Source organism: Peromyscus californicus, unplaced genomic scaffold, assembly GCF_007827085.1.
Source record: "Peromyscus californicus insignis strain IS unplaced genomic scaffold, ASM782708v3 Scaffold_13__1_contigs__length_99412109, whole genome shotgun sequence".
NCBI classification, from domain to species: Eukaryota; Metazoa; Chordata; class Mammalia; order Rodentia; family Cricetidae; genus Peromyscus; species Peromyscus californicus.
In genome coordinates this window covers 20,558,257-20,585,941 of record NW_026294424.1, presented here as the reverse complement: position 1 = coordinate 20,585,941, position 27,685 = coordinate 20,558,257, and the positions used below count along the sequence as shown (strand labels likewise).

The window sequence follows — 27,685 nt, the reverse complement described above, 5'->3', positions numbered from 1 at the left end:
TAAACTTCTTACAGTTCTAGAAAAATGAGGACTCCTTTTAACCCTCAGCTCCCCCTGGACAGATGTTACCTTGTCACCTTTGCCTTAGATGTGTATCTAGCACGCTCCTTTCTGTTAGAAATAAAATGTTCTTGGAACCACACTGGGCCTGCTCCCTCCTCTGGGCCTCATTTCTTTTGGGCTCTTTAGTTTTCTAAACAGGACTCTCTTTCCCTTCAAGTCTAAGTACGCTATCCTTGCTATCTTATGCTATATGTGAAGTGTAACGTATTTAAATCAGTACCATTTAGTTGACTTCTCTATACTCATCTCTGTGTGTCAGTTTACTCATTTATGCTATATGTTTTTATCTCCATCAATCGGTTAATTTATTCACTGCCCTATTGGTAAATATATCTAGTTTCTTATTATCAGCCTGCAATACAACACTTCTGTGTACTTCCCAGTGCATATGTATGAGGATTTCTGTATGGATTATTCCTATAACTGTTACATAGAATATGCCTCTTTGAGGTTACTAAACACTGCCAGCTTGCCTTCCCAAATTGGTTGTATAAGTCTGTACTTACATCAAGGCACACATAGTAATTCTTACATTACCATATTTTATTTTGATCACAGTCTGCCTTTTATTTCTTACCAAGAATTGATAATCATTGCTGTGCTCATAGTCTTAGCCTGTTAGAAGTCTTTTTAGAAGATATGCATGCATCTCTCATACTGTTTTGATACCAGTGCTTTCCTGGTTACATAGAATAGGAACATCTTTTCATGGCATCTGTTTTAACTCGGTGTATTATATGTTTTATGTTTATATATCAAATTTTCAGAGTGGTCGTGTTTATTAGTCTTAACAGTTTTGATTTTTTTGTATGTCAAGGAAAATCTATACCTTTTTGTCTGAAAAGATATAAACTACATAGTTTGTTCTAACAGTTACAATTTGTTATTCAAGTATTATAGAACAGTCTAAACTTACTCTTGTCTACATTATACATGCAGTTTGGAGATGTCTTCATTTGTATCAGTCTGAGGTAATTTCAGTTTTTTTAACATAATACATATAAATTAAAATTTAAAAAGTTTCAAGAATTTTTGTTTGCATATAAATATCGACCTATTTTTTGTGATAGAATATAAACTCTGATTCTCTTAAACATTAGAATGTTGGCAATGCTAACTTGTTTCTGGAAAGTAACGTGAGAGGTGAGGTGACATTGTGTGTGGTCCTTTTTCACAGACTGGCTGGGGCAGTCCTGCTCTTACAGGTTTAGGTTTTTTTCTTTTCTTCTTTATTTTTAAACAATTTGATTCTTAAGCAAACGAATGTTACAGTTGTAGTCTAGTAATAAAGTTGTATTTAAAACATTGTATATAAAGACCACATAACTGATCTTACAAAGTCTTTGTCTACTTCTGTACATTTCTTCTCTGGCTTCAGTGTTCCTGGACTTTGAACTGGGAAGATCTTTATTTTCCTTTCTTTTTGTAACATAACAGGCATGGCTTTGTGGCATCCATATTAAAAATGGGTAATTTTCCTTATGGTCCCCGTCTTCCTGCTGAGTTGATAATGTTTTGATGTATTTTTCTTTTGCCCTGATGAGAGGTCTGCTGCTGCTGCTCTGACATGTTCATTTGGATGAATAATTATAACGTGCACAGTGTCAAGCTGAAGATGGTAGGCTCTGTGCGTCATGACAAGCCCAGTAGCCGGTGCAGGTGTCTCACAGCATGATCAGCAACAGCCAGTGTATTCTGGCTCAGAGGGGACGTTCTGAGTCGGAAGAATCAGCGGCAAGGGCAGGGCTGCTGCTGCTCTTGCTGCAGTGCTGTGTGCCAGAGAAACACAGTGTCTGGATCTCTTCAGTCGCTCATTGTGTTTGCTCAGTACATCCTCCTTGCAGATTCTAGTGTAGAATCTAAGAACAGCTCATGATTTTTATCTCTCTTATACCACATGTGCTATGAAATATGTTACTTTTAAGATTTTTACACACATGCCATACATGTCAATATTGTCAACTGAGTGTGCTAATCTCAGATTTCAGCTAATTCCAGGTCACAGACAAATCAAAAGTAGCTGATTTCTACCTGGAAAGTGTGTCATTAAGTGCAGATTTGGGGAAGTAGCCTTGTCACAGGCAGTTGGAATATTTAATTTGATCACATACAATGAGCAGTGGCCTGTGTATTTCCTGCCATGGAGAAATCTGATCCTCCTGGGACAGTGCCATGGATCAAGAAGAGTGGCAGTAGTGGGGAAGCCTCTGGCAGGCCGTCTTCTGATGACTGAAGAGTATAATTACAGACAGAGTCCTGTTGACCAGCAGGGAACTCGGGCTTTTCCTCAATGCCGCAGACCCACAATTGGGCAGCCTCACTTCACTCTGGTTTATACTTCACCACTGTTTCGATCCTTTTTTTTTTTTTTGAGACTGGCTGCACAGGATAGCCCAGGCTGTCTTAGAACTCGTTATGTAGCTCCAGGGGTCCTGAAATTTAGGGCAATCCTTCTGCCTCAGTCTCCTGAGTATACATTATCAGTCAGTGGTGAGCTACTGTGCTTGGCCCTTAAACGGTATAATTTCATTCAAGTTTCTTGGCTGCCTTTTGCCTCAGTTCTACATACATGAACTTTTCATCTTCACAGATGTTCAGGGAAATACACTTTGTCGAGAAACACAACTTCAGCAAGGCACAGCGCTCAGCTGTCTGCTCTAAGAACCGTTCGAGTTCGAAGGCTTTCAGTCCTTCCAGCATTCCTGTGTTGCCTGGGTCAGAAAATTCATAGAACTAGAGTTTTCTTTACTCATAAATTAGTAAGTTTTATATGCTTTTGCTTTCTTGGCATATTATTTTGTCATTGGTAGTATAAAAAAATAAAAGATAAAAGCCAAGAAAAGGCATCTTCTAAATTCTGTAATGTGGTAGAAAATGCAGTGGAGGGAGGAGGCACGGGGTCTTTCGGCCTCGATGGCCGGTTCCCTGTCTCTCTGCTTTCCCTTTTCAGTAATATCTGTTTTAAAAGTACTGTGCCTTAAATGAAAAAAAAAGGGAAATGCAAAGAAGCCAAAATTAGAAAATTATACTCACCTGCTACATCATTATGCACCATGTGAAACTATGCCCTGCCATTTCTAAAATACCAATAATAAAATATACATATTCAAATAATCCTTAGGGTCATGGGAGTTTTCGTCATAGTTGGGCTTAGTCCGTGGAATGAAGACTTTATGTGCACAATCACCTCTTCCCTGTTTGTTTCATTAGGTCTTCCAGGTGTTCTGTAGTTTTGCTTAATTTCCCCCTTAGTAGCTAAAGATTTATGTGGCAGTTGTAAATACAGGCTCTGACATTGCATCTTATCATTGTGTGGGTGTAGCACAAATCCTAATTGGTCTTAATAATAAAAACCTGGAGCCAAATATTGAGGTAAATGCTGAAAGATCAGTAAAGGAGCCAGCCACGAGAGGGACTTCTTACCTCTACCAAATCCTCAGCCTGGACCCCACCTTATCACTTCCTCTCTCCTCCCAGCCATATCACTTTCTGTTTCGTCCTCCCAAGTGCTGGGACTAAAGGTGTGTGCCACCACTGCCTGGTCTTTAGTGGCTAGCTCTGCACTCTGATCTCCAGCAAGCTTTATTTGTAAGAGCACAAACAAAATATCACATGTGGGTAACCTATTTATTACTTTAATTTTCTATCAAAATAAAAGTTACACTTGAACATAGTTTGAGTTAGAATTCAAGGTATAGTTTAATTTTTTTCCATTTTAGATAATGTAGCATTTCCTGCCTTCTTTTCCACTTCCTTCACTTTCTTCAGTGTCAGCCCCTTTAAGCTGTTAGCATATCCTTTTAGCATTTGTGCTACTCAGTTTTCCTATCACTGGAATGGAGCATACCTGAGGTAATTTTTGTTTTGACTTCAGTTTTGGAAATAAGAGTCTGTGCTCCAGTAGGGATCCATTGCCTTAGGTGTCTGGTATACTTAGGTGTCTGGTATAGAGGCATCTCATTTTAATGGGAATGTGTAGCTTAGCAAAAATGAGAAAAAGAAGGGTCCTAGGACCTACCCCTGTTAAAATAGTGACTCTCAGTGGCCTGCGACCTCTCTCTAGGTCCAGCCTCTTTAGAATGTCCACTGCTGTGCAGTGCCACCATGCTGGGGAACATTACTAAAGCCTTTAATACATCGACCTTTAGGGAAACATTTGGAATTCAAACAGTAGTAGTATTGTAATTTATGGTATTATATGTTCACGTATGTATAGTACCATCTTTCTTAAGGCATTATCTGTAATTTTATACTATGAAAAGCAAGTTGTCTGTTTTTTTTAACCTACTTGCACCCTCAAAGCATGTGTATTTTGTAGTGCCTTGATCTTCACCAGATAATTGCATTATAAATTTGATGTTAATATTCAGTGTTTCGATCATGAATTATATACTAGGCAGAGATAAGCAATGAGTGGTTGGATGTCGGTATTTTTTTCCTTTGTCACCTTGTTTGTTTGTTTTTTTCCCCCACAGAGTTAATGTTTATCTTTCTTTTCCAAATTGTATGTCCTCATTTAACACTGTCCCCAAGAGACCCATGATATATATGAGTAGATGACTTTAATGGACAGATGGAGGGATGTTTTTGACTCTCACACAGTTACTTTCATAGAAGGGAAAAGATACGATTTTGATTGCTATTGATTTAGAAGATTATCAAAGTTAGCTTAAGCTTAGTAGAAAAATTGGAATCAGTACACATGAGATACTTCTGTGCAATAATAAAAGTTTTCTGTGAATGAAAGACCCACAGAGACTTATATATGAGACAGGATGTTTATCAGATGACCCTCCCCCACCTTAAGGCACATTTGAAATGAGCTACCTGCTCCTGATAGTAAGTTTGACTGAATTATAGATTTTCATAGTAACCTCCATAATTTGATTTTTTTGGGCCAGAGTAGCATAGGAAAAGAGAAAACAAACTCTAAAAGGCTGGATCAATCCTGTCTGGGCACATTAATGTATGGCGTTGTATAAACTATTTAATTTTATAAAAAGAGGGAAATAATATTTGTGTCATAGACTGCATATGACACAAAAATCATAGATTGGGATTATGAACAAAAGTCCTTTGGATTTGTAAAGTGTGACACAAGTGTAAAGTGTTTTACCTTAATGAGCTCTTAACATAGAGCTCAGAGGGAAAAAAAAGTGTCTTTCATGTCTATGTGTATTATATATCGGTCTAGTAATAGCGTATATGTTGTTACATTTATCTTAAAGAATTGTATGATGTTCCACAACAAAACATGGATGAGTGATAAGAAATGCCTCATTCTCAGTGAGCTGTGTGGGTGGGAAAGATGACTAAACACATGGACAGAAGATGAATGTCCTGTTTTTTTATTGGCTAACATATTGCTTTTATTTAAACTAATATTTAATCTTTAGCATAAATTGATAAAATATTCATACATAGCAGGTGCCTCAAGTAAAAGAAAAAAATCTATCAGATTATTTTAAGTATTTCCCTATTGGATGAACAGAAATTATTTTAGCTAATATCATTGAAGCACATATGTAATATTAACATTCTCCATCATCCTTTCTGGTAAGTTCATATTCTCTATCTATTTGTTCTTACATAAATTATTTTTTAGTGGGCATACAAAGGAATGATTTTCATAATAGTATTTTCATGTATGTCTTATCATTGTACTTTACTTATATTTGCTGCCCTCCCACTCTACTCTTTCCCTCGACCTGGGACTAATTTCCAGTGGGTGGGTATTAGTGTACTTATGCATAGGAGTATTTTCATAATGTAAAACATGGTGGGCGAAGTTCCTGAAAGCACCTTAATACATCCTTCTGGAAAATAAACATTCAGTTTGAAGATTAAAATCTAGCAGGTTGGAAACAGAATGGTGATCAGTTATGAAATGTATGAGAGACACTAGTTCTTTCTGCTAGGAAATACCTCCCCACACATTTTTTAGGGAGATAGAAATTGCATATTAAAAGCCCCTCGCTCAGTAGGCAGGCAGAGAGGGAAGCAGAGCTGCAGGAAGAGACAGTAGAGGCAGCAGAACAGGGTGTAGTTTTAAAGTGCTGTCAATGCAGTTAGTCCCCTGTCTCAGGCTATGGGAACAAGATTAGCAGCCAGCATACACTGCTATTCTTTCTATTAGTCCTTACTTTTTTTTTTTTTTTAGTATATGTTTGATGTGCATGATAAAAAGTTCCATATAGCTAGCCTTTTCTTTGTCAGGGTATTGATACTGTATCACAGAAAGTTAGACTGGTCCATGGAAGGGATTCCATTGGTAATGCTCATTGTACAAGCCTGAGGAGCTGTTTGGATTCCCAGCACCATGTAAAATTTGTACATTTTGGCACTTGTCCATAATGCTAATGCTTTGAGGTAGAGACAGGCAGACCCTTAGATCTTGCTGAGAATATGGGAGCTCCAAGTGCAGTGAAAGACTGAGTCAAAAAATAAGGGGAGGGAGATGATGCAGGATACCTGGTGCTGCTCTCTGGCTTCCACAAATGTGCAGACATATGTGCACATACACACACACTACACATGTCACACACACACAAAAATAGACATGTACATGTACACATACACTGCACATGTCACATTAATTTTTAACCAATTGACTCGAATTTTTTTTTAAATAGTATAAAACATAGGATAGCTAAGGACAATATTTAAAAAGGCTACTTATTTTCATCATGAGCTTGACAGACTTTTTCTTTCTTAGTAAAATTACTGCAGCTGTCCTGTCAAACATGAGGTGACTGCTTCATTTATCCCCAGTAGCTCTTAACCTACGTTGAAAACAGGAGCAAATACTTGGGATGGTCAGTTGCAGTGGAAATGATATCAGCACAAGAGAGACAGCAAGTCCTTCACGGATTTGCTTAACAGGAACATCATGGGGTTGGATAGATCTAGTCACACATAGAACTAGAGATGCATGTGAGGACATCAGTGGAAATGCAGGTAAAATCAAATGAATTAGATATGTAGATTTATTTAGAGATAACTGATTGGAAATACTGCAGTCAATATTAAAGTTAAATTTCTGAAGTTTAATCTCTTCATGTTTTTACATTCTATGTAAGTCTTTTGAATCTCTCATTGATAAAGATAAAAATGGTTATTATAGGGTTTATCTGCAAGTATTGTAGAGAAATATAAAAAAATCAGAATGAGAAGCACCTGTTGCAAGTACTAGAAAATTATGCTATTAATTTAAGTGTCATCAGAGTACAAAAGCTCACATTCCAGGACTATGTGAACATTATTAAAATACTGGCAATAATAGTGCTTAAGAGGAACATGTTAAACTCTGAGATCTGCTTAAGTGACTGCTGTTATTGCTTCTCTTTGGGTATTAGGAAAGTAACAGAATGCTTTTAAAGATAAGAAGCACTGCACTTCGAGACTGGCAGTGTTCACACTTTAATGCTTAAGTGCTTTCCTGGTTTAACATGATTTAATAACAGCTATGGGGCAAGCCAATATCTTGGTTCCCATGTATATGTCTTTCTTCCTTCCCCAGTGTTTGTACTATGTATTTGGTAAGATCTCATTGTCTCCATTGGTGTGTGAACCAACTGCTCCTTTGTCTCTTCTTAGTGGTAAAGAGTGCTATTATTTTTGCCCAAGTTTTAATTGTTAAGGAACACATTGCAGAGAGTACTGCTGAACCTGTTACTGTCCAGAGATCACAATGAGCTTTTCTTGAACTGGTTTATTGAGCTATAATTGACAAACTAACTGGGACACATTAAAAAATGTACATTGGGGTGAGTTTTGACAAATAATTGCCCATGATATCATCTCCATTCTTAAGATAACTGACATTTCTACTACGTTCACACTTTGTCCTTCCCCTTTGGTCTCCTGTCTTGTCCCTTCTGTCCTTATTTCTCCTCCAGCTTCTATCGCTGTTTGTGTCTTCTGTGCACTTCCCTCCCACAGGCTTCTTTCCTTCACATAGCTGTTTGGAGATTCCCCTTGCTGCGGCATGTTGTATAGGTCATGCTCTTACTGTGAAGTAGTGTGGATAGACCACATGTTGTCACTCACTTGTCTGTGGACACTGATGTTTTCAGGAGTTGCCTAGACTAAGGCTGGGATGTGGCTCACTGGCTAAAAGTACTTGCCTTGCAAGGACGAGGATCTGAGTTCAAATTCCCAGAGCCCACAGAAAATCTGGACATGTAGTGGAAGCATTTGTAATCCCAGTGTTTCTATGAAGAGGAGCTTGCAAGCAGTTAACCTGGCAGATATGGCAGAAAAACAACAGTGAGATCCTGTGTCATACAAGGTCAGGGCAGGACTGACATGCAAAGCTCCTCTGACATGCACACTACCGCCATGACACACACGAACATGCATGTAAACGTACATACACTTTAGAACCTGTTATTTTAATGAACTATAATTAAATCATTTCCCTTCTTACCTTTCTTCCCTCTAAGTCCTCCCCTGTTCGCCCCTTTCAATATCTCTTATTTCAGGGCTGACCACTTACTATTTGATCACCAATTAGAGGCTCATCTCCAGGAAAAACTATTCCACCCTTTCTAAGCAGTTATTAGTTGCCTGTAGTTCTTTGTCTAGAGTGAGTCCCTGGAATATTCTGCCTTTTATGTGAGCATATCTGTTGGTGTCATGCTGTTCAGATCATGTTTAGGCAGCCATGTGGTTGAGGTATTGTGGGTTTAGCTTCCCTGCCGTTTCTCAGAGATACAATCTTATAGATGACATCCTGGTCCTCTGGCTCTTACAAGCCTTTCACCCCCTCTTCCACGACATTCCTGAGATTTAGAGATTTAGGAGTTGTGTTGTGCTTTTATCAATTGAGACTAGGCACCCCACGATCAGTTAATATCTGCATTTTCACACACACACACACACACACACACACACACACACACACACACACACACATCTTTTACATAGAAAAGCAAAACTGCTATAAACAGTGTGTCTCTCATTATGTAAGCATGTTTTCATTTCTGTTTAGTGCATGTTTAGAAGTGGCTAGATATTACAGGAGCTACATCCTTAACTTCTTAGAGAACTATCAAGTATTTTCACTGTTGTGCTGTTTTCCATTTTAACAGTGATATTTGAGACTTGCTGCCCGGCATCTTCTTTGCTGGCCTTGCTATGCTTAGTTTCTTCATCTTAGTCACCCAGATGGACATTAGATGGTGTCTCAAGTGTCTCTAATCTTCATTTTCTTAATGACTAGTGGTGAGACATCTGTTGGTGTGCTCGGCATCCATGTGTCTTGGCTGAAGTGCCTGTACGTGTTTTCCTCAAATTCTTCATGAACAGAGAGAACCATGTCTATGCTTGGAAGAGCCAATGTTGTCTTCCCTCCAGATTGACCTGTAGATTCTGTATAAACCTAGTAAAAGTTCTGTTGTTTCTTCAGGCCTGATAATTATTTTTAAATGATATCAAAACAAAAAGGCTATTGATGGACAAACAAGTCTGAAAAACTGAGTTGGGAGTAACCACATCTGGTCTAAAGACTTGGGGAGCTTTTCTTAAGATAATCTGGTGTCACATAGGTAGACACACAATGCAGAACAGACTCAACAGACATCTGTGTTCAGCAAGGTGCACGCAATGGGTACAGCAAGGGCTGTGTTTTCAACAAATAATGCGGAGACAATTGGAGTCTGTGTGACAAAGGTCAAACTCGGACTCACATAAAAAGATGAACTCAAAATGGATAATAAACAGTATAAGAGCTGAAACTCCAAAATTTCTAGAATAAACAGAAAATATTTGAAGCTTTAGGTGAGACATAGGGCTTCTTGTTATTCACCAAAAAACAACATTCAGGAGGAACTTTGTCAAAATTGCAAATTTCTGTTTATGATGCTATTATGAATGTGGAAAGGTAGCCTATGGGTTAGGGAAGATATGTTCCACTCCTACCCTAATAATGTGCTTGTGTTTAGATTAGACAAAGAACTCTCAGCTCTCAAGGAACCCCCAAGTGGACAGTATTTCTTGAAGGCAGAAATTCGCTTTTACCCTCTTGCTACCATTAAGCTTCTAAGGACTGATTTCTTGTGGTGAGTGTTTTTAGAAATACCTAGGGAAGTCTTAGAGAAGTGAACTGGTATCACTTGCTGATTCCTTTTGGCTACCCCCCCTCCCCCGCCCCTAGCCACACTCAGCCATGTTGTTTCTTTCAGCTTCATAATGGAGTGTTCACCTTCTTTCCAGGGCATTCCTACCACTGAGGTCCAGGAGTCTTGAGCTATTTGGAGGCTCTGTGGGGGGAGCTCATCTGAGATAGTGAAATTTAATACCCCTGTGGCAACCAGTAAGTGGAGAGAGGAAACCAGTAAATAGAGGCTCCTGGGAAGGGGGTTGGGGTGGTGAGGAGAACTTCCCCTTCATCTTCTCACAGTGTCTTTATGCCACAGGACCATTTCAAATGGATACCCCCTATTTTGACCAATCTATCCCGTATTTCACCTTTTCCAGTCCTTTATTTGCATTCCCTAAGTTCATTTCTAACCATTTCCCTTTCTTAGACTTTGCTTTAGGGGCATCTTGGGCTCAGCCAAATAGTCATTGTTATATGCTATAGATAATGATGCTGAAGGCAAGGGTACATACACCAAGGACACTTAAAAAGTCCACAAGTTTGCCTTAAAAAGAATCTTGCTTCTCAATTGTGTGATTTGTTTCTCAAGATCGAACAAAACCTGTGCAAATGTTTATGACTTTCTAGGACACAGGGCCAGGCCTCTTTCAGGTGCTTTCCTTGCCCCTAGAATTGCATAACCTCCCTGACAGGTGTTCATATGATTTGGGCTCACTATGTGGAAAGCTTTCTGTAACTTCTGTGTGAGTAGCCGTGGGCTGGAGGCACTAACCATAGCTCTACTTCTACCCTATTAATATATAGAACAAAAGAGAAGTATTTCTGCTGCACATTGCAGGAGCAGGTGATAGTTCATTTGTAGAGTTTAGACCTCAGCACACATCACTTCCAGACGATTGCGTGAATGAAACAAAAATCTTCATCTACCTTCCTACTCATTTGGTTCATACTTCATAAACTGTAATTTAAAAATGTATTACCCTGCCTTTTAAACTATATGGTTGTCCTCTCTATACACATTGTGCTGGCTAGTTTTATGTCAACTTGACACAAGCTAAAGTCACCTGAGAGGAGGGAACCTCAATTGAGAAAATGCCTTCATAAGATCTGGCTGTAGGCAAGCCCGTAGGGCATTTTCTTAATTAGTGATTGATGGGGAAGGGGCCAGCCAGCTCATTGTGGGTGGGGCCATCTCTGGGCTGGTGCTCCTGGGTTCTATGAGAAAGCAAGCCAGTAAGCAGCTCTTCTCCATGGCCTCTGCATCAGTTCCTGTGGTGCCCAACGTGGGGCACGAACCCACAACCCTGAGATTAAGAGTCTCATACTCTACCGACTGAGCTAGCCAGGCTTTTTTTTTTCTAAAAACTTTTTATTCAGTTAAGAGGTAGACAGATGAACATTGAAGGCTGTCCCATTGAATTTGCCCAGAGTTCATATTCCACTTCATTCACCCATCCCACAATGCCAAAATCTCAAAAGGAATAACCACAACCGCCAGGAGGCTTTGTCTTCATACTTCTTAGCAACATGTCCATGAGTTGTTTGCAAAGAAGTTACTATAAACTTTTATTTTCACTGTGTCAAAGATTCTTGGCCCTCTAAGAAGTTCCCACGTATGTCAACAGAACCTGCTACAACTGACAGGGGGCAAGTGCCATGACTATTTCTATGAGAGACTACGAGAGAAGCTTCAGTTTCATGTTTGTTAAATCCCTGTGCACGTTGGGAAAGAAGCTGGTGGGGCCAACAAAGCAGAGTACACGCCATCAAATGGCTCTGCCTGGCTGTTTAAAAAGAACCCACATAAGTTATCTTACAGACAACATTAAAATATAATGGAATTGATGCCAGATACAAAAAGTAGAGAAATATGTACAGGAATTCATAGCCCAGAAGAAAAGGGACCTTAGGATGAACCAATGGAAATCTGGCTATTTTACATAGCTAATTTTGAGACAAGTTGTATTTAGCACAAAAGCAATTATAGTGTAAATTACACTTCACTCCCATGTCTCCCAAACTTGAAAACCCTTGTCTGTCTTCAGCAATACTGTGAGCATTCTTCTAGGAACAGGAATGTGTATGGTGGTCCCAGATGCTGACAAAAATTTTCATCCCAGCTTCACACTTTCAGGATGATGTACTTGAATATTGCCATGATAGCAGCACTGATAACCCCAGAAATGGGGACTGTGACAAACCAGGCCATAAAAATGTTGCAAAACAGTCGCCAGTCGACAGCCTTCTTAGATCAGAACCAGCCAACAGAAAACCTTCCTTTTTGGAAAAAAAAGAAAAGGGGAAGTGCTGTGGATATCGTTCTGTGTAAATAAAATGCTGATTGGCCAGTAGCCAGGCAGGAAGTATAGGCGGGACAAGGAGAGAGGAGAATTCTGGGAAGTGGAAGGCTGAGGCAGGGAGACACTGCCAGCCGCCGCCATGACAAGCAGCATGTGAAGATGCCGGTAAGCCACAAGCCACGTGGCAAGGTATAGATTTATAGAAATGGGTTAATTTAAGATATAAGAACAGTTAGCAAGAAGCCTGAGCCATTAGGCCAAACAGTTTAAATAATATAAGCATCTGTGTGTTTATTTTATAAGTGGGCTGTCGGACTGCCTGGGCTTGGCGGGACCTGGAGAGAAAACTCTCCAGCTACATTCCTGCCTATAGGTTCCTGTCCTGTTTGAGTTCCTGCCCTGACTCCCTTCACTGGTAAATGGTGATGTGGAGGTGTAAGCCAACTAAACCCTTTCTGCCTCAAGTTGCCTCTGGTCATGGTGTTTTATCACAACAATAGTAACCTTAAATAAGACACACATAATAGAGTTAACTACCCTAACCGTGAGTTATTGTGAGCACCTCTTTGCTATCTCAGCCCTACTCTTCATTAAAATAACAGTCTCTTTGTGGTTGGTGTACCTTCACATGGCCCTTCACTGTGAACACTTTCAAGGAAGTAGAATAGAATGCTGTTGGCGGCCATTTCTTTTTACTTCTGGATATTCTCCAGCTTTCTCATAATGTTTTATAGTCATCTTCTTCCTCCTCCTCTTCTTCCTCTTCTCTATCTTTATATCTATCTGTGGTAGAAGATTCTGGAAGACACTGTTTAGCCTATCTCCTCCCACCATAATAAGATAGCTGAAAGGTATCTGTGTTCTTGTTTTGATTGATTTAGGGGACATTTAGCCTTCTGTTTGTGTGTTGTTTGTGTTTGTGTGTGTGTGTGTGTGTGTGTGTGTGTGTGTGTGTGTGTGTGAGACTCATTTCTTTTTGCTTCTGTCCTGCGTCTGTTTTGTTTTGTTTGAAACAGGTTCTTATGTAGACCATCTTTATGGAGCCCAGACTGGCCCTCAAGTCCTGGTCCTCTTTCGTAGCTTCCTACATCCTGGGGCTATTGTTGTATGCCACCACACCTGGCTCTGCTGTGTATTTTTTATTCTCTCATTTCATATTCTTTAATCATCTTCTTGGAAATATGTACACAAACAATGGCATTTTGGGTGAGTTTACCAGTTGCCCTGGCATAGGATTGAAATTGTGTTATTAAATTAATGTGTTTGAGCATATTATGAAGATCATGAAATGCAAAGACAGCTAAGAGCTCATCAATTCCAGTTTCTACATAGTTTTTTATTATTATGAAAATAATACATAATCTTACAGGAAACAAAAAGTGCAAAGAAGAAAATAAAAAGTGTGTGTGTGTGTGTGTGTGTGTGTGTGTGTGTGTGTGTGTACGAAGCAGTGAAAAATAGACTAAAGTTGTTCAAGCAGATTCATAATGAAGCTCAGATTGGTTATTTTGGAAAGGTTTAAGGGCATGGATTAAGGTCTCATAGGATCTGCAAAATATTCACCTCTTCCCTGAGGCCCTGCCACAGAGCATGACAAATAACAGGAGTGCTGGTGGATAATGAGAGCAGAGTGAGACCATGCAGTGAGTTATCTGTTGAAGGAAAAGTTACTTTGGACAATTCAGATATTCCAGGCATTTCATTTTTTTTTTTTACTCATTTCTGAATTCTGAAAGTTTTGTTTCTTTGCCTACTATGAAGCTGTGCAATTAGAGAAGTGATGTCTAAACTCACAAGGTGATATTTTTCTTAAATCATATGTTTGTTGGTGTTAAGGAGTTATTTTCTCCCCATTTTATATTAATGTCAGCTCATATCATTTTTACTGTTAAAAATAACCTTTTATATGTTAATGAAATCAATATTCATGATCTAATTTTGTACAAATATTTTCCTATTTGATATTTCCTTCATAGAGAAATAAAATTATTTAACTCAGGAGCTATATCTCTTAAAATACTTGCTACAAAGTGCAAACACACACTATATACTGAGCAGTTGAAATTTTATATACATTGTCCTCCTCAAATCTTGGAAGGATCTCTGTGGTGTGGATATGCTGTGCTGTGGTTGACTATCCCCCAGAAGCTTGTATGTTAAAGACTTGGTCTGCAGAGCGGTGCTTTTGGCAGGTGCAAGAACTTGTAGTACATGGAAAGCCTGTAGGTCATTAGGGGCACCTTAGTAGGGAATTGACGAACCTTGGTTTCTTCTTCTGTCTCCATTGCTTCCTGGCTGTGTGTGAGGAGACTACTTCTCCACGTGTTTTCCCCAAAGCCCTGTTGCCAATTGGCTCCCTCTTCAGTTGTCCAAAGCCATGGGGTTTTCCAGTTTGGGACTGGTAACTCCAAAACTTGGTTAAAGTAAGCCTTTTTCTCTTGGTAAGGTAATTATCTTGTGTGAAAGAAAGCTAACTACCACATGAAACTGAGATTAAATTGCTTGCTGAGAAGGAAATGTACTTAGAGATTATAGTGCAGGACTGGAAATTTGACTGTAGTGCTTGATCTCACCTGCCATACTTTATAGTGTCTTAGTGTCATTGGTGTCTAATATAGGATATAACATTTAATAGATTCAGTATTCATATTTGTAGTATTGAATTGAATAAGGAAGGGCACCATTCATTTCTTCGGGTTTTGCTCATTTAATTTTATATTGTGTATTACAGATGAAGACTATTGAATATGATTTGAAACTGACCATCTTAGGTTGAAGATACGATGTTTTCTTCTGCAGGACCAATTTCATAAACGGGTTCTGTAGGCAGAGTTTCTCTTTGTCTTGGCAGCTGCTCCCAAATAACCACAAAGAGGCTTAACATTAATTATAAATGATTGGCTGCTAGCTCAGACTTAATACCAACTAACTTTTACAACTTAAATCAACCCATTTATATTAATCTACATTCTGCCATGTGGTGTTACCTCTCTTTCATCTTGCACCTCCTGTTTTATCTTCTGGTGATTCCTCTGACTCTGTCCTCCTTCCTGGTATACTCTCTGCCCTGAAAATCCTGCCTAGCCATTGGCCAATCAGGTTTTTATTAAAAATGAGAGCAATACATATGTACAGTGTACAAAGATTGTTCCACAGCAAGGTTCAATTTTTACAGCCTCATATAACAATTCCAAAGTTATAATATTATAAATGTTGAAAGATATGTATCTAATTTCATTCTTTTGCTTGTTTATACTCAGTTTCCCCACACTTATTTGTGGGGAAATATAACATCAGAATTTTGAAGAGTACTGCATTAAATCTGTAGGTTAATTTTGCTAGTATCACCATTTTACTAGTATAGTGATTTTCACAACATTAAGTCTGCCAACCCAGGATTTGTAAGGTCTTTTCATCCTCTGATATCTTCTTTGACTTTCATTTTTAATGTCTTGATGGTTTAATTGTAGAGGACTTTCATTTGTTTGGTTAGGTGTGTGTTGCTTAGTACTTAATTTTTTCTTCTCTTTTTAAGTTACTTTGAATGGAATATTTTTCCTAATTTATCTCTCTGAGAGCACATTGCCAGTATATATGATGACTACTTTTTATAATGATTTTGTATATGTAACTTTACTGTACAGTTTTATGAAATCTAAGAGTTTGTTAGTAGATTCTGTAATGTCTTTTAACTACAGAATCATATCATCTGCAAACAGGCACAGTTTGACTTCTTTCTTTTATCCATTTTTTTGTCTTTCTCTTTTCTAATTACTATAGCTAAGATTTTGAATACTGTATTCAATAAAAGAGGGTAGAGTGTAAGAAAGAAGATTTCCAGTTACAGAAGAATGAAATTAGATACATATCAAAAACCAGTCTGAAATGGATCACATGCTTTAAATTTAAACCTGAAATGCTGAAACTGACTGATAGAGGAAAACATAGGGTATATTTTTCAAGACATTGGGGTAGACAAGCATTTTCAGGACAGAAATTCAATAGTGTAGGAACTAGACCCAATATCAACAGATGTGACCACATGAAAGTAAAGTTTTTGCACAGAAAAACAAAAACAAAAACCAAACATTGATAGAAGAAAGTGTCCACAGAATGAGAGAAAAAATTTATCAGCTGTCCTCCAGACAAACGGCTAATATCCAGATTTTTCAAACAGCATAAATTAAACACCAAGAAAATAAAACTCCCAGTTAACAAATGGGCTGATGAAAAGAACAGACAGTTTTCAAAAGAAAAAACACAAATGACCAATAACTTTTAAAAAGTGTTCAATGGTCACTTTTTAAATATCAAAGAAATCTGTATTAAAACTACTTTGAGACGTCTTCTTCCAGTAAGAATGACTGCTATCAAGAAGTCTGACAACAGATGTTAGTAGGATATGGGAAAGAGAGCCTTTATTCACTGCTGGTGGGAGTGCAAATTAATACAGCTACAATGGAAATCACTTTGGAGGTTCTACAAAAAAATTAAAAATAAAATACCTTATGACATAAATATTCCATTCCTAGGAATGTACCCATAGAAGTCCATACTCTACTGCAGAAGTATTTACACATCTGTGTTTATTGCTGCTCTACTTACAGTAGCAATAAAATTAAACCAACCTCGATGTCTACCTCCATATCAATAGATAATGAAAATGTGAAAGTTTGCAGAGAAGAATGTGAAAAATGTGAAAGTTTCAGCTGTAAAGAGAAGTGAAAACTTCTCATGAAATTTGCAGGAAAGTGGATGGTCTTAGATCATCTAACATTAAGTGAGGACATCTAAATTCAGAAAAGAGACAAACAAGATCCTAGCCAATAATGTGTACATCTTTATATGTAAGTAGCTTTAAGTGTAGGTATCCTGGTTTGCTTTCTGTTGCTTATGGTAAATTATTGGAGAAGAAAAGGCTTACTCCAGCCTGCACTTCTAGGTCTTATATCATTGACAGTAGTCAGAGCAGGAACTTAAAACAGGAGCAGTGGTGAGAACCACGGAGGAAAGCTGCTCACTTGCTCTTTGGCTCATATTCCATGCCATCTTACACAGTTCAGACCCACTTGCCTAGGGATGTCCCCACCCACAGTAGGCTGGGCCCTCCTACATCAGTTAGCAAATAAGACAATGCCCCACGTACATGCTCACAGCCCAGTCCGATAGCCTAGTTCTTCAGTTGAGAGTCCCTCAACCTGGGTGACCTAGGTTGTGTCAAGTTGAAAATAAAAGCCAACCAGGACAGTTGATCTCTTGTTAAGTTGACGAACTCATCATCGTTAAACCCTAACCTTTCCTTTCTTATGTGTCCTCAGGATATCATGTTAATAAAACAATATAGAATATAATACCGCTGTAGAAGTCCCACCATTTAAAGAAATTTAATTGCTTTAAAAGTTTGTTGTCTCATTATAAGTAAATAGTCTCTCAACTGTGGGCTTCTATCAAGTTGAAAACAAGTTACACACTTCCTTATTCCAAAAGGGAAGTACCAGAACATAGGAAAAAATTAGACTGAAGCAAAAACCAAACTCCAGCAATGTAAATCCAAATGCTGTAGCTCAGTGTCTCGAGACTCACGATATTCTCGGCTCCAAAGGTTTTGAGTGGCCCGTCTCTCCAGAACTGCCGTCCAAAGCACACACAGCTTGTCTTATAGGCTCAGGACAGCTCCACTTCATACCTGCCACTGTCTCTGTTGGACACCCTATGGTCCTGGCGTCTCCAGTACCCTGGCTTCTCCACTGCAGCAGAGGCTGCACCCTAACCATTAGTCTTTTCAGGGACACTGACCCTGCCACATAGTGCCAGCCCTCCCCTCAGCCACTCTCCACAACCCCATCAACTTCACCCTCTAATACCAGCATCAGGTATATGACTTAGACATTACCAACTTGAGATGCAGCCTTGCACCCCTCTCCAGGACCATAGCTTCTGTTCCTGACCCTGACAAAATGTTTCCCAGATATTTCACATCAATGTTACTGATCTCTCATTAATCAAAAGCTGATTTTTCAGCCCCAGCTGACTAGCATCCTTTGTCCTAATAAAGCACAGGTTTCAGTTCAGTGGTTCAGTTCCGATCCTATTATGAAAGATTATTTTTCAGCTTCAGTTGACCAGCAACCACAGATTCTTAAAACAAAATATTTCACAAACATCCCTGTAGCATCTTAGCTTTCCTCTGAAATTTCACAAGTCAGGCCTCCATTATCTGCGTTTCTCCCAACATTATGATCTTCTAAGTTCCCACAACACAGCCCTTTAAGCTCTGCACTCAGGGGCTTGTAGTTCTCGAAGTTCTAAACCCTCCCATAGTCTTTCCCAAAGCAACATGGTCAGTCCATCACAGCAACACCCTGCTTCTGGGACCAATTTCTGTATTAGTTACTTTTTCTGATACTGTAATAAAACACTGTGACTAAAAGCAACTTAAAGAAGGGTCTTTCGCCGGGCGTTGGTGACACACGCCTTTAATCCTAGCACTCGGGAGGCAGAGGCAGGTGGATCTCTGTGAGTTTGAGGCCAGCCTGGGCTACAGAGTTCCAGGAAATACGCAAAGCTACACAGAGAAACCCTGTCTCGAAAAACCAAAAAAAAAAAAAAAAAAAAAAAAAGGGTCTTTCTATGGACTGTCCTGTTTAATGGGTTGACCTAACTGGGGTGACATGGATTGGGTGGGTCATAAACTCTGATGGAGAGGCACCAAACCACCCTGGAAACTCCTTATATACAGCATGAGGGCAGAGGAGGTATGTATGGGTCTCTGCAAATGGCTCCCCTTGGCTTCCACAAACAGGACTGGAGATGGCTAATAGTCTAGATGACCTCTGTGCTATCTGTATTACTGAGACCATGCCAGATCCTCCCCAGGCCCTTAGGATAACCTATCTTTAATTGTGGAAGAAATGCCATGTACTTTGAGAAGAGTTTTGAGGTAATTATGTCTCCTTGTGCATAAGGGACGGTATTACACCAAGAAACATGATTGGTTCAAACTTGTACAGTCTGACACTGGGCAGTTTATTTTATGCATGTTTAAGGACAGTACAATTTGCAAAAAAGCTTCCTGCAGTAACAGAGTCCTGGCAGGTACCAGTTTGTCCTCATCACCTTGATAGGCTTTAACTTCATTGAACCTTCTTAAACATCATTTCAACAGACAGAGTACCTGCTCTTTTGCATAGGCTTTGTTCCCCAGGGTAGTTTTGAAATTCATGCATGTGATGGTGAAGATTAGAGTTTGTTCCTGTTAGTTTTCTCTCTTCTTTGGCAGGGCATCTGGACTTCTACACTTCGGGGCTTTTGTAAATATGGCTGCAGTAGGCATTCTGGTAGCTGTGCTATTGTGTGCTTGGTTTTTCTCTTGTAGTGGAATTGCTAGATCATAAGCTGGGGATGTCTTTAGTTTGTAAATAGATGAAATTCCCACATCTTTTCAAAGGGGTATGACTTTGTCACACGCATCCTCAGCCCAGAGTTCAGGTTGATGTATGTCCTTAGCAGTGGTTTGGGTTTGTTTCATCTTAGTGTAGCTTTTACCAGCATGCTCTCACCTGTTTTTTCACTTGAGTTTTCATTTTATATTGCATATTTCAAGTTGATAGCAAGACTCTTTATCAAAATATCAATGTATCAACTATTGCAATGGTTTTGGTGACATCTAAACTTGTTCACATTACAAAATGAAGAGTTGGCTTCTTTTATTAAAAAAAAAAAATAGATACCTTATTCCCTTGTAATACTTACTGAGTTTTGACTTTAACTTTGGCCACACTATTTTTGGCACATTTGTGTAAATATTATTGCTAGCATATTGGAATAACTTAGTATTTTAATTGGATAATTTAATGCTAAGGGTTTGTGTGTGATTTGACAGTCAAATTGAACAACTGGGAATCTGTTTTGTGGCTTTGGTGGGATCCTTTGACTCTAATCTCCTGTGTCCCTGAGGTTGCTAACAGAACTGTTCTTCTTTCCTGGAGTGAGTGTGTAACTGCCGTTGAAGCATGAATTCTGAAAGTCTTTCTGGTAAGGTCTCATAGTGGTTTCCAGGGCTTAAGATTCACTTTTTCTGCCATCGCCATCTGGTCTGAAGGTTACTTGTGGATTTTTTTTTTTTTTCGTTTTTTCCTTAAACTGCTGTTTTCTCATTTTAAAAGTATTTATTGTTCAAAATGCAGTTAGGATTTTTGTACATAGGAGAAGTGGCCAATGTGTTTATAAATACTTTCAATAATGAATGCCTTTTCGTTTCTTTTGAATGGGGTTAAACCTGAGGTAAACAGTGAAATAAGTCATAGGTTTTAAATACACTGGTGCAGGTGTAGATGGAACAAGGGGAAGGCCCATGTATACTGATTTTAGAGCTAGCTGTGTATTTTAGTTAACTGAGTTGGGTTTTTTTTTTTTTTTAATTCTATTACTTACATTTGTACCTTAGTGTGGCATACCATAAAAGACATTCTCCCTTCATGCTCTAAAGGTTATTTTTAGACATACAGGTCTAGTTTCCATTCTTATATTCCAACCCCACCCTTGAAGCTCAGTAGTTTAGAAAATATGAAACCATTTCTGCAAAAGGAGCCAACAATTCATTGGACTCTACAGACTGTTGCAGCGATGGGTGGTGAGTGTGAGGAAGGCCACTCTCTACAGCGTTTCAGGGACATGTCTACAGATTGACTGAAGTGACGGTGGTGAGTGTGAGGAAGGCCGCTCTCTACAGCGTTTCAGGGACATGTCTACAGATTGACTGAAGTGACGGTGGTGAGTGTGAGGAAGGCCACTCTCTACAGCGTTTCAGGGACACATCACTTCCATTGTCACTTTTTTTGGATGAATACATCTATACTATTTTCAGACTTGCTATATGTCCTGGTTTTTTGAAACAGTAAAACCCTAATCCTTTTTAAACTGCTGTATAAAATCTGTTAGCAAATAGTTGTATCTTTTAAATACATCACATTTTTTTTATGAGAAATGCTTTCCTTTCCTAAAAGAAAAATAGAAATTATATTTTAAAATCAATCATGGCTTATTTATTGACAAGCAAAGCTTGGTTGGAGATAAAGTTCAGTGGCAAAGTCCTTGCCTAGCACGTACTGTGTCTTTGGTTTAATTCCCAGCCCAGTAAAACAACAACAAAAAAGCATTTTCATACTTTTGTACTTATTAGGTTTGCAGAGCTTGCTAATTTACTACTGTTTAAAGGTACTCTAGTCCAGTTATTAAATACCACTATGTTTAATTTCATTTTGTAGCAAAAAGAATAATTTTTGGTAACATTATAATGCTCAATGCATTATATATGACAAACATCAATAAGTTTATTCATATATATATATATATATATATATATATATATATATATATACACACACCCATAGCACTTTTGTGATTTCTGTTCATATGTCTAACATGTGTCATGTTATACAGAGACCATGCTTGATAATGTGTAGACTAGTGACAAAGAGCACGCTAAGGCTGGTTGGGGTAAACAGTGTACAGTAGGGAGCACTGAGCCTGTCAGTCTACATTCTGGCTGAAGTGAGACAGCCCCAAAGGCCTGAGTGGAGTGTTTTGAATGGAAACTGATCTGCTATTTGTAGAGCACATTGACTTCACAGCTTCTGTCTCTTCACAGAGCTCCTTGGTCAACGTCCATAGTCAGTTCATGGCGGCATTGGAGTCCCTGAAGACATTCTGGGATGTTATGGATGAAATCGATGAGAAGACCTGGGTGCTGGAACCAGAAAAGCCTCCCCGGAGTGCAACAGCACGCAGGATTGTATTAGGTAGGGAAGGAGGATGAGCATGTTTTCAGGTGTCTGATTTTATTTTATATTATTTGCAAAAATGAATTTGAAAATGGCAGTTAAATTCTTAGAAGAAAATCTTACAAGAAACTTCTTTATATGGAGTCAGCTATTGAAACTGTTAGAAATAAAACCTGATTTTTATTACTACATGGTTAAATATAAATGTTTTAGGTGAAAAGTGCTAAGGTGTTCCAAAAGGTGATGGTCCAGTAGAAGCCACATTCAGATAGTGTTTTTTTTTTTTTTTGGTTTTTCGAGACAGGGTTTCTCTGTGTAGCTTTGCGCCTTTCCTGGGACTCACTTGGTAGCCCAGGCTGGCCTCGAACTCACAGAGTGCTGGGATTAAAGGCGTGCGCCGCCGCCGCCACCACCACCCGGCCAGATAGTGTTTTAATTAACATTAATTAGCACAGAAATTGTGGGGCAGGTAATTCAAAATGGATGCTACGTAGAACAGAAGCCTGTGTTAGAAATAATGATGTCTTCATCTTCTGTGGAAGCTAAGATCCGGCAGTGCTTCCTGACAAAAAGTAGGGGGAAGGGCACTGGGTTGGGTCATGCTATAAGGCGGCAAGTGAGCCCTCCTCTCCCATAAACAGGAGCATGTGTGCAGTCCCGTGGTTTGTAGCCTCTGTCAGATGGCTATTTTCTTCATGAGCAAACAAAACAAAGCCTGTTTTAGAGTTCAACCTTTGTAAAGATTTAAATCTTTTAACTATATTTCTCACCATATTATGGTAATATCTGCTTACAGTCTGCCCATTTAATATTTTCCTCTTTTTTTTTTTTGAAGTCTTGTTAAGTGCTACTGTAAAGGATATATTCCCATAGACATTTTGAAATAGTTTCTGGATCCGACTGAAGTCAGTGAGCAGCTTCTATACTTTATATAAAGCAGAATAGGAGGGCAGGGCTGCAGAGTATGGTAGCTGCAGCACTTTGCTAGCACTATTGTTACTTTCCAGTTAAAAATCTAATAGTATTTAATTTGGGGTAATCAACCAATTATAATATATTTGTCAACAAGTAGATAGTAATACTGAAAACATGTCTTTAGAGAAATGTCATGATTTGTTATCATCATGGCCCCATTAAAATAATTATCCTTGAACCGTGGTTTCTATTAGATTTCTTATAGTTCATCTCGAACAGCCAAGTTGTATTCATGCTCTGTATTTACTTTTAGTTCTTCTTCGTGCTTCAGGCAATGATTTGCTGTCTTTGGGCCAACCTTGGAGTTGAAAGATGTGTTTCTACAGCCATGGCCTAAAAGACAGCTCTTTCTGGTCTGCAGTAGACAACATTGCTCAAGGCTAATGAAAAGTGTATTCTGTAATTTTCCTCATTGAATGGCTATAACCATATATTAAGTTTTCACTTTGAACATTTTTGCCAGATTTGAGTATTTAATTATTTCCAACTTTAGCAAAAAGCTTATAGAATTTATCATATCACTTTTGTTATAAAAATGAGTCCAAATTGATCTTAACTATACCACATACCTTCACCAACTAGTAGGTAGCTTTGTGGAATTTGTACATACTTAGTACAGTTAAACCTGTAAAAGAATCTAGTGCAAAGTGAAGTCATTTTTTTAGCTTCAAAAATAGCTTCTTTGAAGTATTAAGAAAAACATCTGTTTAACGTGAATTAAACATTTGTTACCTTACAAGGAAAAGACTCAGCTTTTCATAAAGCATAATTATTCACAAAGTTTTTATGTAAGTTTTCTTAGACATGTCAGTTTTTACCAGGTATAACACTATTCTTTCTTACTTTGAACCACAATTACATGAAATACTAAGTTTGTAAAGAAAGTTATGAAAAGTAATTTAGCTCATTATTTAAGTGTATGATTTTTTTTTTTATATATTAAAGGCCTTTATAATTCCACTGAAATTTTTTATTAAGCTTTACTGGAACATAATTACCAGAATACCAATTTAAGTTAATCATATAAATTTTGGTCTTGTCTTTTGAAACTTGAGGTCCCTGAATCTTTAATGATGGTTGTGATTTCAAAAATACTTTTGTGTTAAGCAAGGATATATTTACTTCTACACAACACTAAATAATAAAAATAAAAATAAAAACCCATTTGGCTAGTTTTTCCTAAGAATGAAATAGGTGGCCAGGTCCGCATGCTCTGAGTTTATATTGGCTTGCTTGATGAGCTGCCCACATCTAAAGGCCTTCTTGTTTCATTTCAGGGAATAATGTTTCCATCAACATAGAGGTAGACCCCAGGCACCCTACCATGCTTCCCGAGTTTTGCTTTCTTGGAGCTGACCATGGTATGAGATCTTAAAGTTAAGGATCTGGAACAGAATCATAAAATCCTGTCTAATATTGTTAAATATTCCAAAATATTAATATTACAATTGTTTTAAATACTTTTCTCATTCTGAACCATATACTTTTTTAACTAAATACATAATTTAGATTTTAAGCCAACTAGATAAACAAATACTGTAGCAGTGGTCTTTTCAAAACAAGCACAACCAAGCCTAAATTATTAAAACTTTTCCCCTCTTTTTACTATTTAAAGTGATAAAACCGCTGGGAATCAAGCTGAGTGGGAACATACATTTATGGTAGGTACCTTGGCAATGTAATTAGTACTGTTCTATGGGCTAACAAATTTTATAGGGATTTTTTTCCCCTTTGTTTTCAGGGATCCAGAAAACAGTCTGTTACAAAATTTGAAAGATGTTTTAGAAATCGATTTTCCAGCTCGTACTGTCTTGGAAGAATCTGTAAGTTTAATTGTTGCTTTAATAGTCTACATTTTGTGAATAATAAAATTTAAATGCTTCTCTTAGAAAAACAAGGGTGAAAAAAATTTGGAGAAATGTTGTAACACAGACCTCAGTTACAAGTAACATTTTTATCAATGAACTTGCTACCTCTGCTAGGTGGTAACATTTTCATCAGTGAACTTGTTAACCTCTGCTAGCTGGTAACATTGGCATCAGTGAATTTGTTAACCTCTACTAGGTGGTAACATTTTCATCAATGAACTTGTTAGACTCTGCTAGGTGGTAACATTGGCATAAGTGAACTTGTTAAATTCTGCTAGGTGGTAATATTTTCATCAATGAACTTGTTAACCTCTACTAGGTGGTAATATTTTCATCAATGAACTTGTTAACCTCTGCTAGGTGGTAACACTGGCATCAGTGAACTTGTTAACCTCTACTAGGTGGTAACATTTTCATCAATGAACTTGTTAACCTCTGCTAGGTGGTAACATTGGCATAAGTGAACTTGTTAAACTCTACTAGGTGGTAACATTTTCATCAATGAACTTATTAACCTCTGCTAGGTGAGTTACATGTGCTTTGTTCATGATCAGCACAAGTGGTTAATGACAGCTACATTTGTGAAAACGAAAGAAAAGAGACATTAATGAGATGTTAGGATTCTTCTACCTAACTTTTTTTTTTAACTTACAAAAAGTTTTAATTAACTTACTGTAAGTTTGTGAAGGACAGCAGTAGTTTTTCAACAGTGAACAGCATCATTGGTACTGTAAAGACAATGAAGGCAGGGTTGACTTTGGACTGAGCCACTGCTGTTAACATTAAACGATGGCGACGTTTTTTTCTTTTGCTGTAGAAATGTGCAATTTGGTGTTCACTAGCTGATGTCAGATCTGTCTTTGTGTATACACAGACATGATTATGTATATGTAAAAACTGCTAAAATGCAAAAATTTTGCCAGCCAAAAATGAAACCTGTGTGTATTTGAGTGCAAAAGGGAACACTATGTAAATGACTAGGTGTTATAACCTGCTTGTATGTTCCACAATACAGAAACATACTTTATAAAGCAGATATAAAAACAAATGTTAAGTAGTCATATTTGTTCTTCCTAATCTTACCATATGCACACTAAGCAGACATGCTAACAAAAACTTTTCTTTTGAAGGACTTTAGCATGGACTGTGGAATCTGTTATGCCCGTCACCTTAATGGTGCCATTCCTGATCAAGTATGTGATAATCCCCAGTGTGGACAGCCTTTCCATCAAATATGCTTATATGAGGTAAAACTAGCAATCATGTGCATATGAAATACAGAATCTAAAATCTGTTTATGGAAGTATTTCCGTCCTTTGCCACAAACTCTTGTTACTAGTTAATTTTACATGCTCACAGGCTTCATTTCTTCATCTTGGGTACTATTGAGTATGCCAGAGAATTCCAGGGAGGAAAACAATCTATAATACACTCATGATATATTGACACATAATAAATTGGTGGTAGGTATAACTGGAATCTTCCTAGTCTGCCACCACTATGCAAATTCTCTAGGTCTGCTAGATGAGGGTGATGGCAGGAAGGGAGTAAGGAAGTTGTTAGTTAATTAGTTAGTTAGCGCGTACTACTTTACAGGCTGCATACAGTATAGAATAAATACAATAATTCTCTTTTGAATACGCAAAGGTTTTTGTGACCTGAGTGTCTCTCAGCTTTTTATTTATCTTTTCTACATGAATTGTGCTTTCCTCTCTCAGTCATTTAATTCCTGTAGCATTCCTGTTAGGACACAGCTCAGATGATTAACTGTCTCCATGCAAAGCACCCAACAGTGGGGAAGTGCCATTCGTTTTCAGTCTTTCTCTTTTGACAGAGGTAGAGTAGTTGGTGCCGTTTACCCTTTCTTAATAGGCAACTGAGGGACAGTCATTTTACCATAGACAGTCATAAAATTACCAGGTCTACTTAGGAAATTCTGATGGACTCTCTACTTTCTTTTACAATAGTGAATGTTCATTTTAATTTTTCAAAACTCTTGCCTCATATTTGTCATCAGTGCAGTGGAAATTATTAACCCGTTGTTAAGATCAAAATCTCAAAATCCTAAGATGTATTTTATAGAGAAATTATTGACATGTGATTCATTGGCTTAGATATGTTAACCATAGGAACTTGTATGAGTCTCTGTGTGTCTGTTTTGCATGTAAGTGTGTAATTGTCAGCCAGGTCTGAAAGGGCCCATAATTTGCTTAACCACTAGAAGTTTTCCCGATTATTCAATATAGCAGTAATTGGGCATAGGCTCAGAAAAGGTTTCCCTTTCATAAAACAAAATTAGAGTCAATCTGGGGAGGCATGTGTGCACTGACGCTGACCCACGCTTTCTTCCATGCAGTGGCTGAGGGGGCTGAGCACCAGCAGACAGAGCTTTAACGTCCTCTTTGGGGAATGTCCCTATTGTAGTAAGGTAAGCACTTGTCCGTCACATTTCATAAAGTGTGCCTCGCTCTGGGGAGTGTGTTCTAGAAACTGGATAAGTAGTGTATTAGGTTGCCTAAAGCTTTTAAAATATATTGTTCCCTATTTAATGAAACTATGGCAGTTTCCTATGGGATAGGTTATCCTTCTATATAT

General features: G+C 38.2%; 1 protein-coding gene across 5 annotated transcripts in view; it reads left to right on the top strand.

Moving 5' to 3' along the window:
• Fancl (FA complementation group L) overlaps nucleotides 1-27,685 on the top strand; it is an 82,369-nt gene that overhangs the window by 54,377 nt on the left and 307 nt on the right. For 4 of the 5 annotated variants that reach the window (XM_052734638.1, XM_052734642.1, XM_052734643.1 and 1 more), the window contains 6 exons: nucleotides 22,115-22,265; nucleotides 24,500-24,583; nucleotides 24,838-24,883; nucleotides 24,964-25,045; nucleotides 26,221-26,337; nucleotides 27,447-27,518. In XM_052734638.1, coding sequence (XP_052590598.1) covers nucleotides 22,115-22,265; nucleotides 24,500-24,583; nucleotides 24,838-24,883; nucleotides 24,964-25,045; nucleotides 26,221-26,337; nucleotides 27,447-27,518 — 552 coding nt within the window. The remainder of the gene's footprint in view (nucleotides 1-22,114; nucleotides 22,266-24,499; nucleotides 24,584-24,837; nucleotides 24,884-24,963; nucleotides 25,046-26,220; nucleotides 26,338-27,446; nucleotides 27,519-27,685) is intronic. The other variant, XM_052734640.1, reaches the window with a different exon arrangement.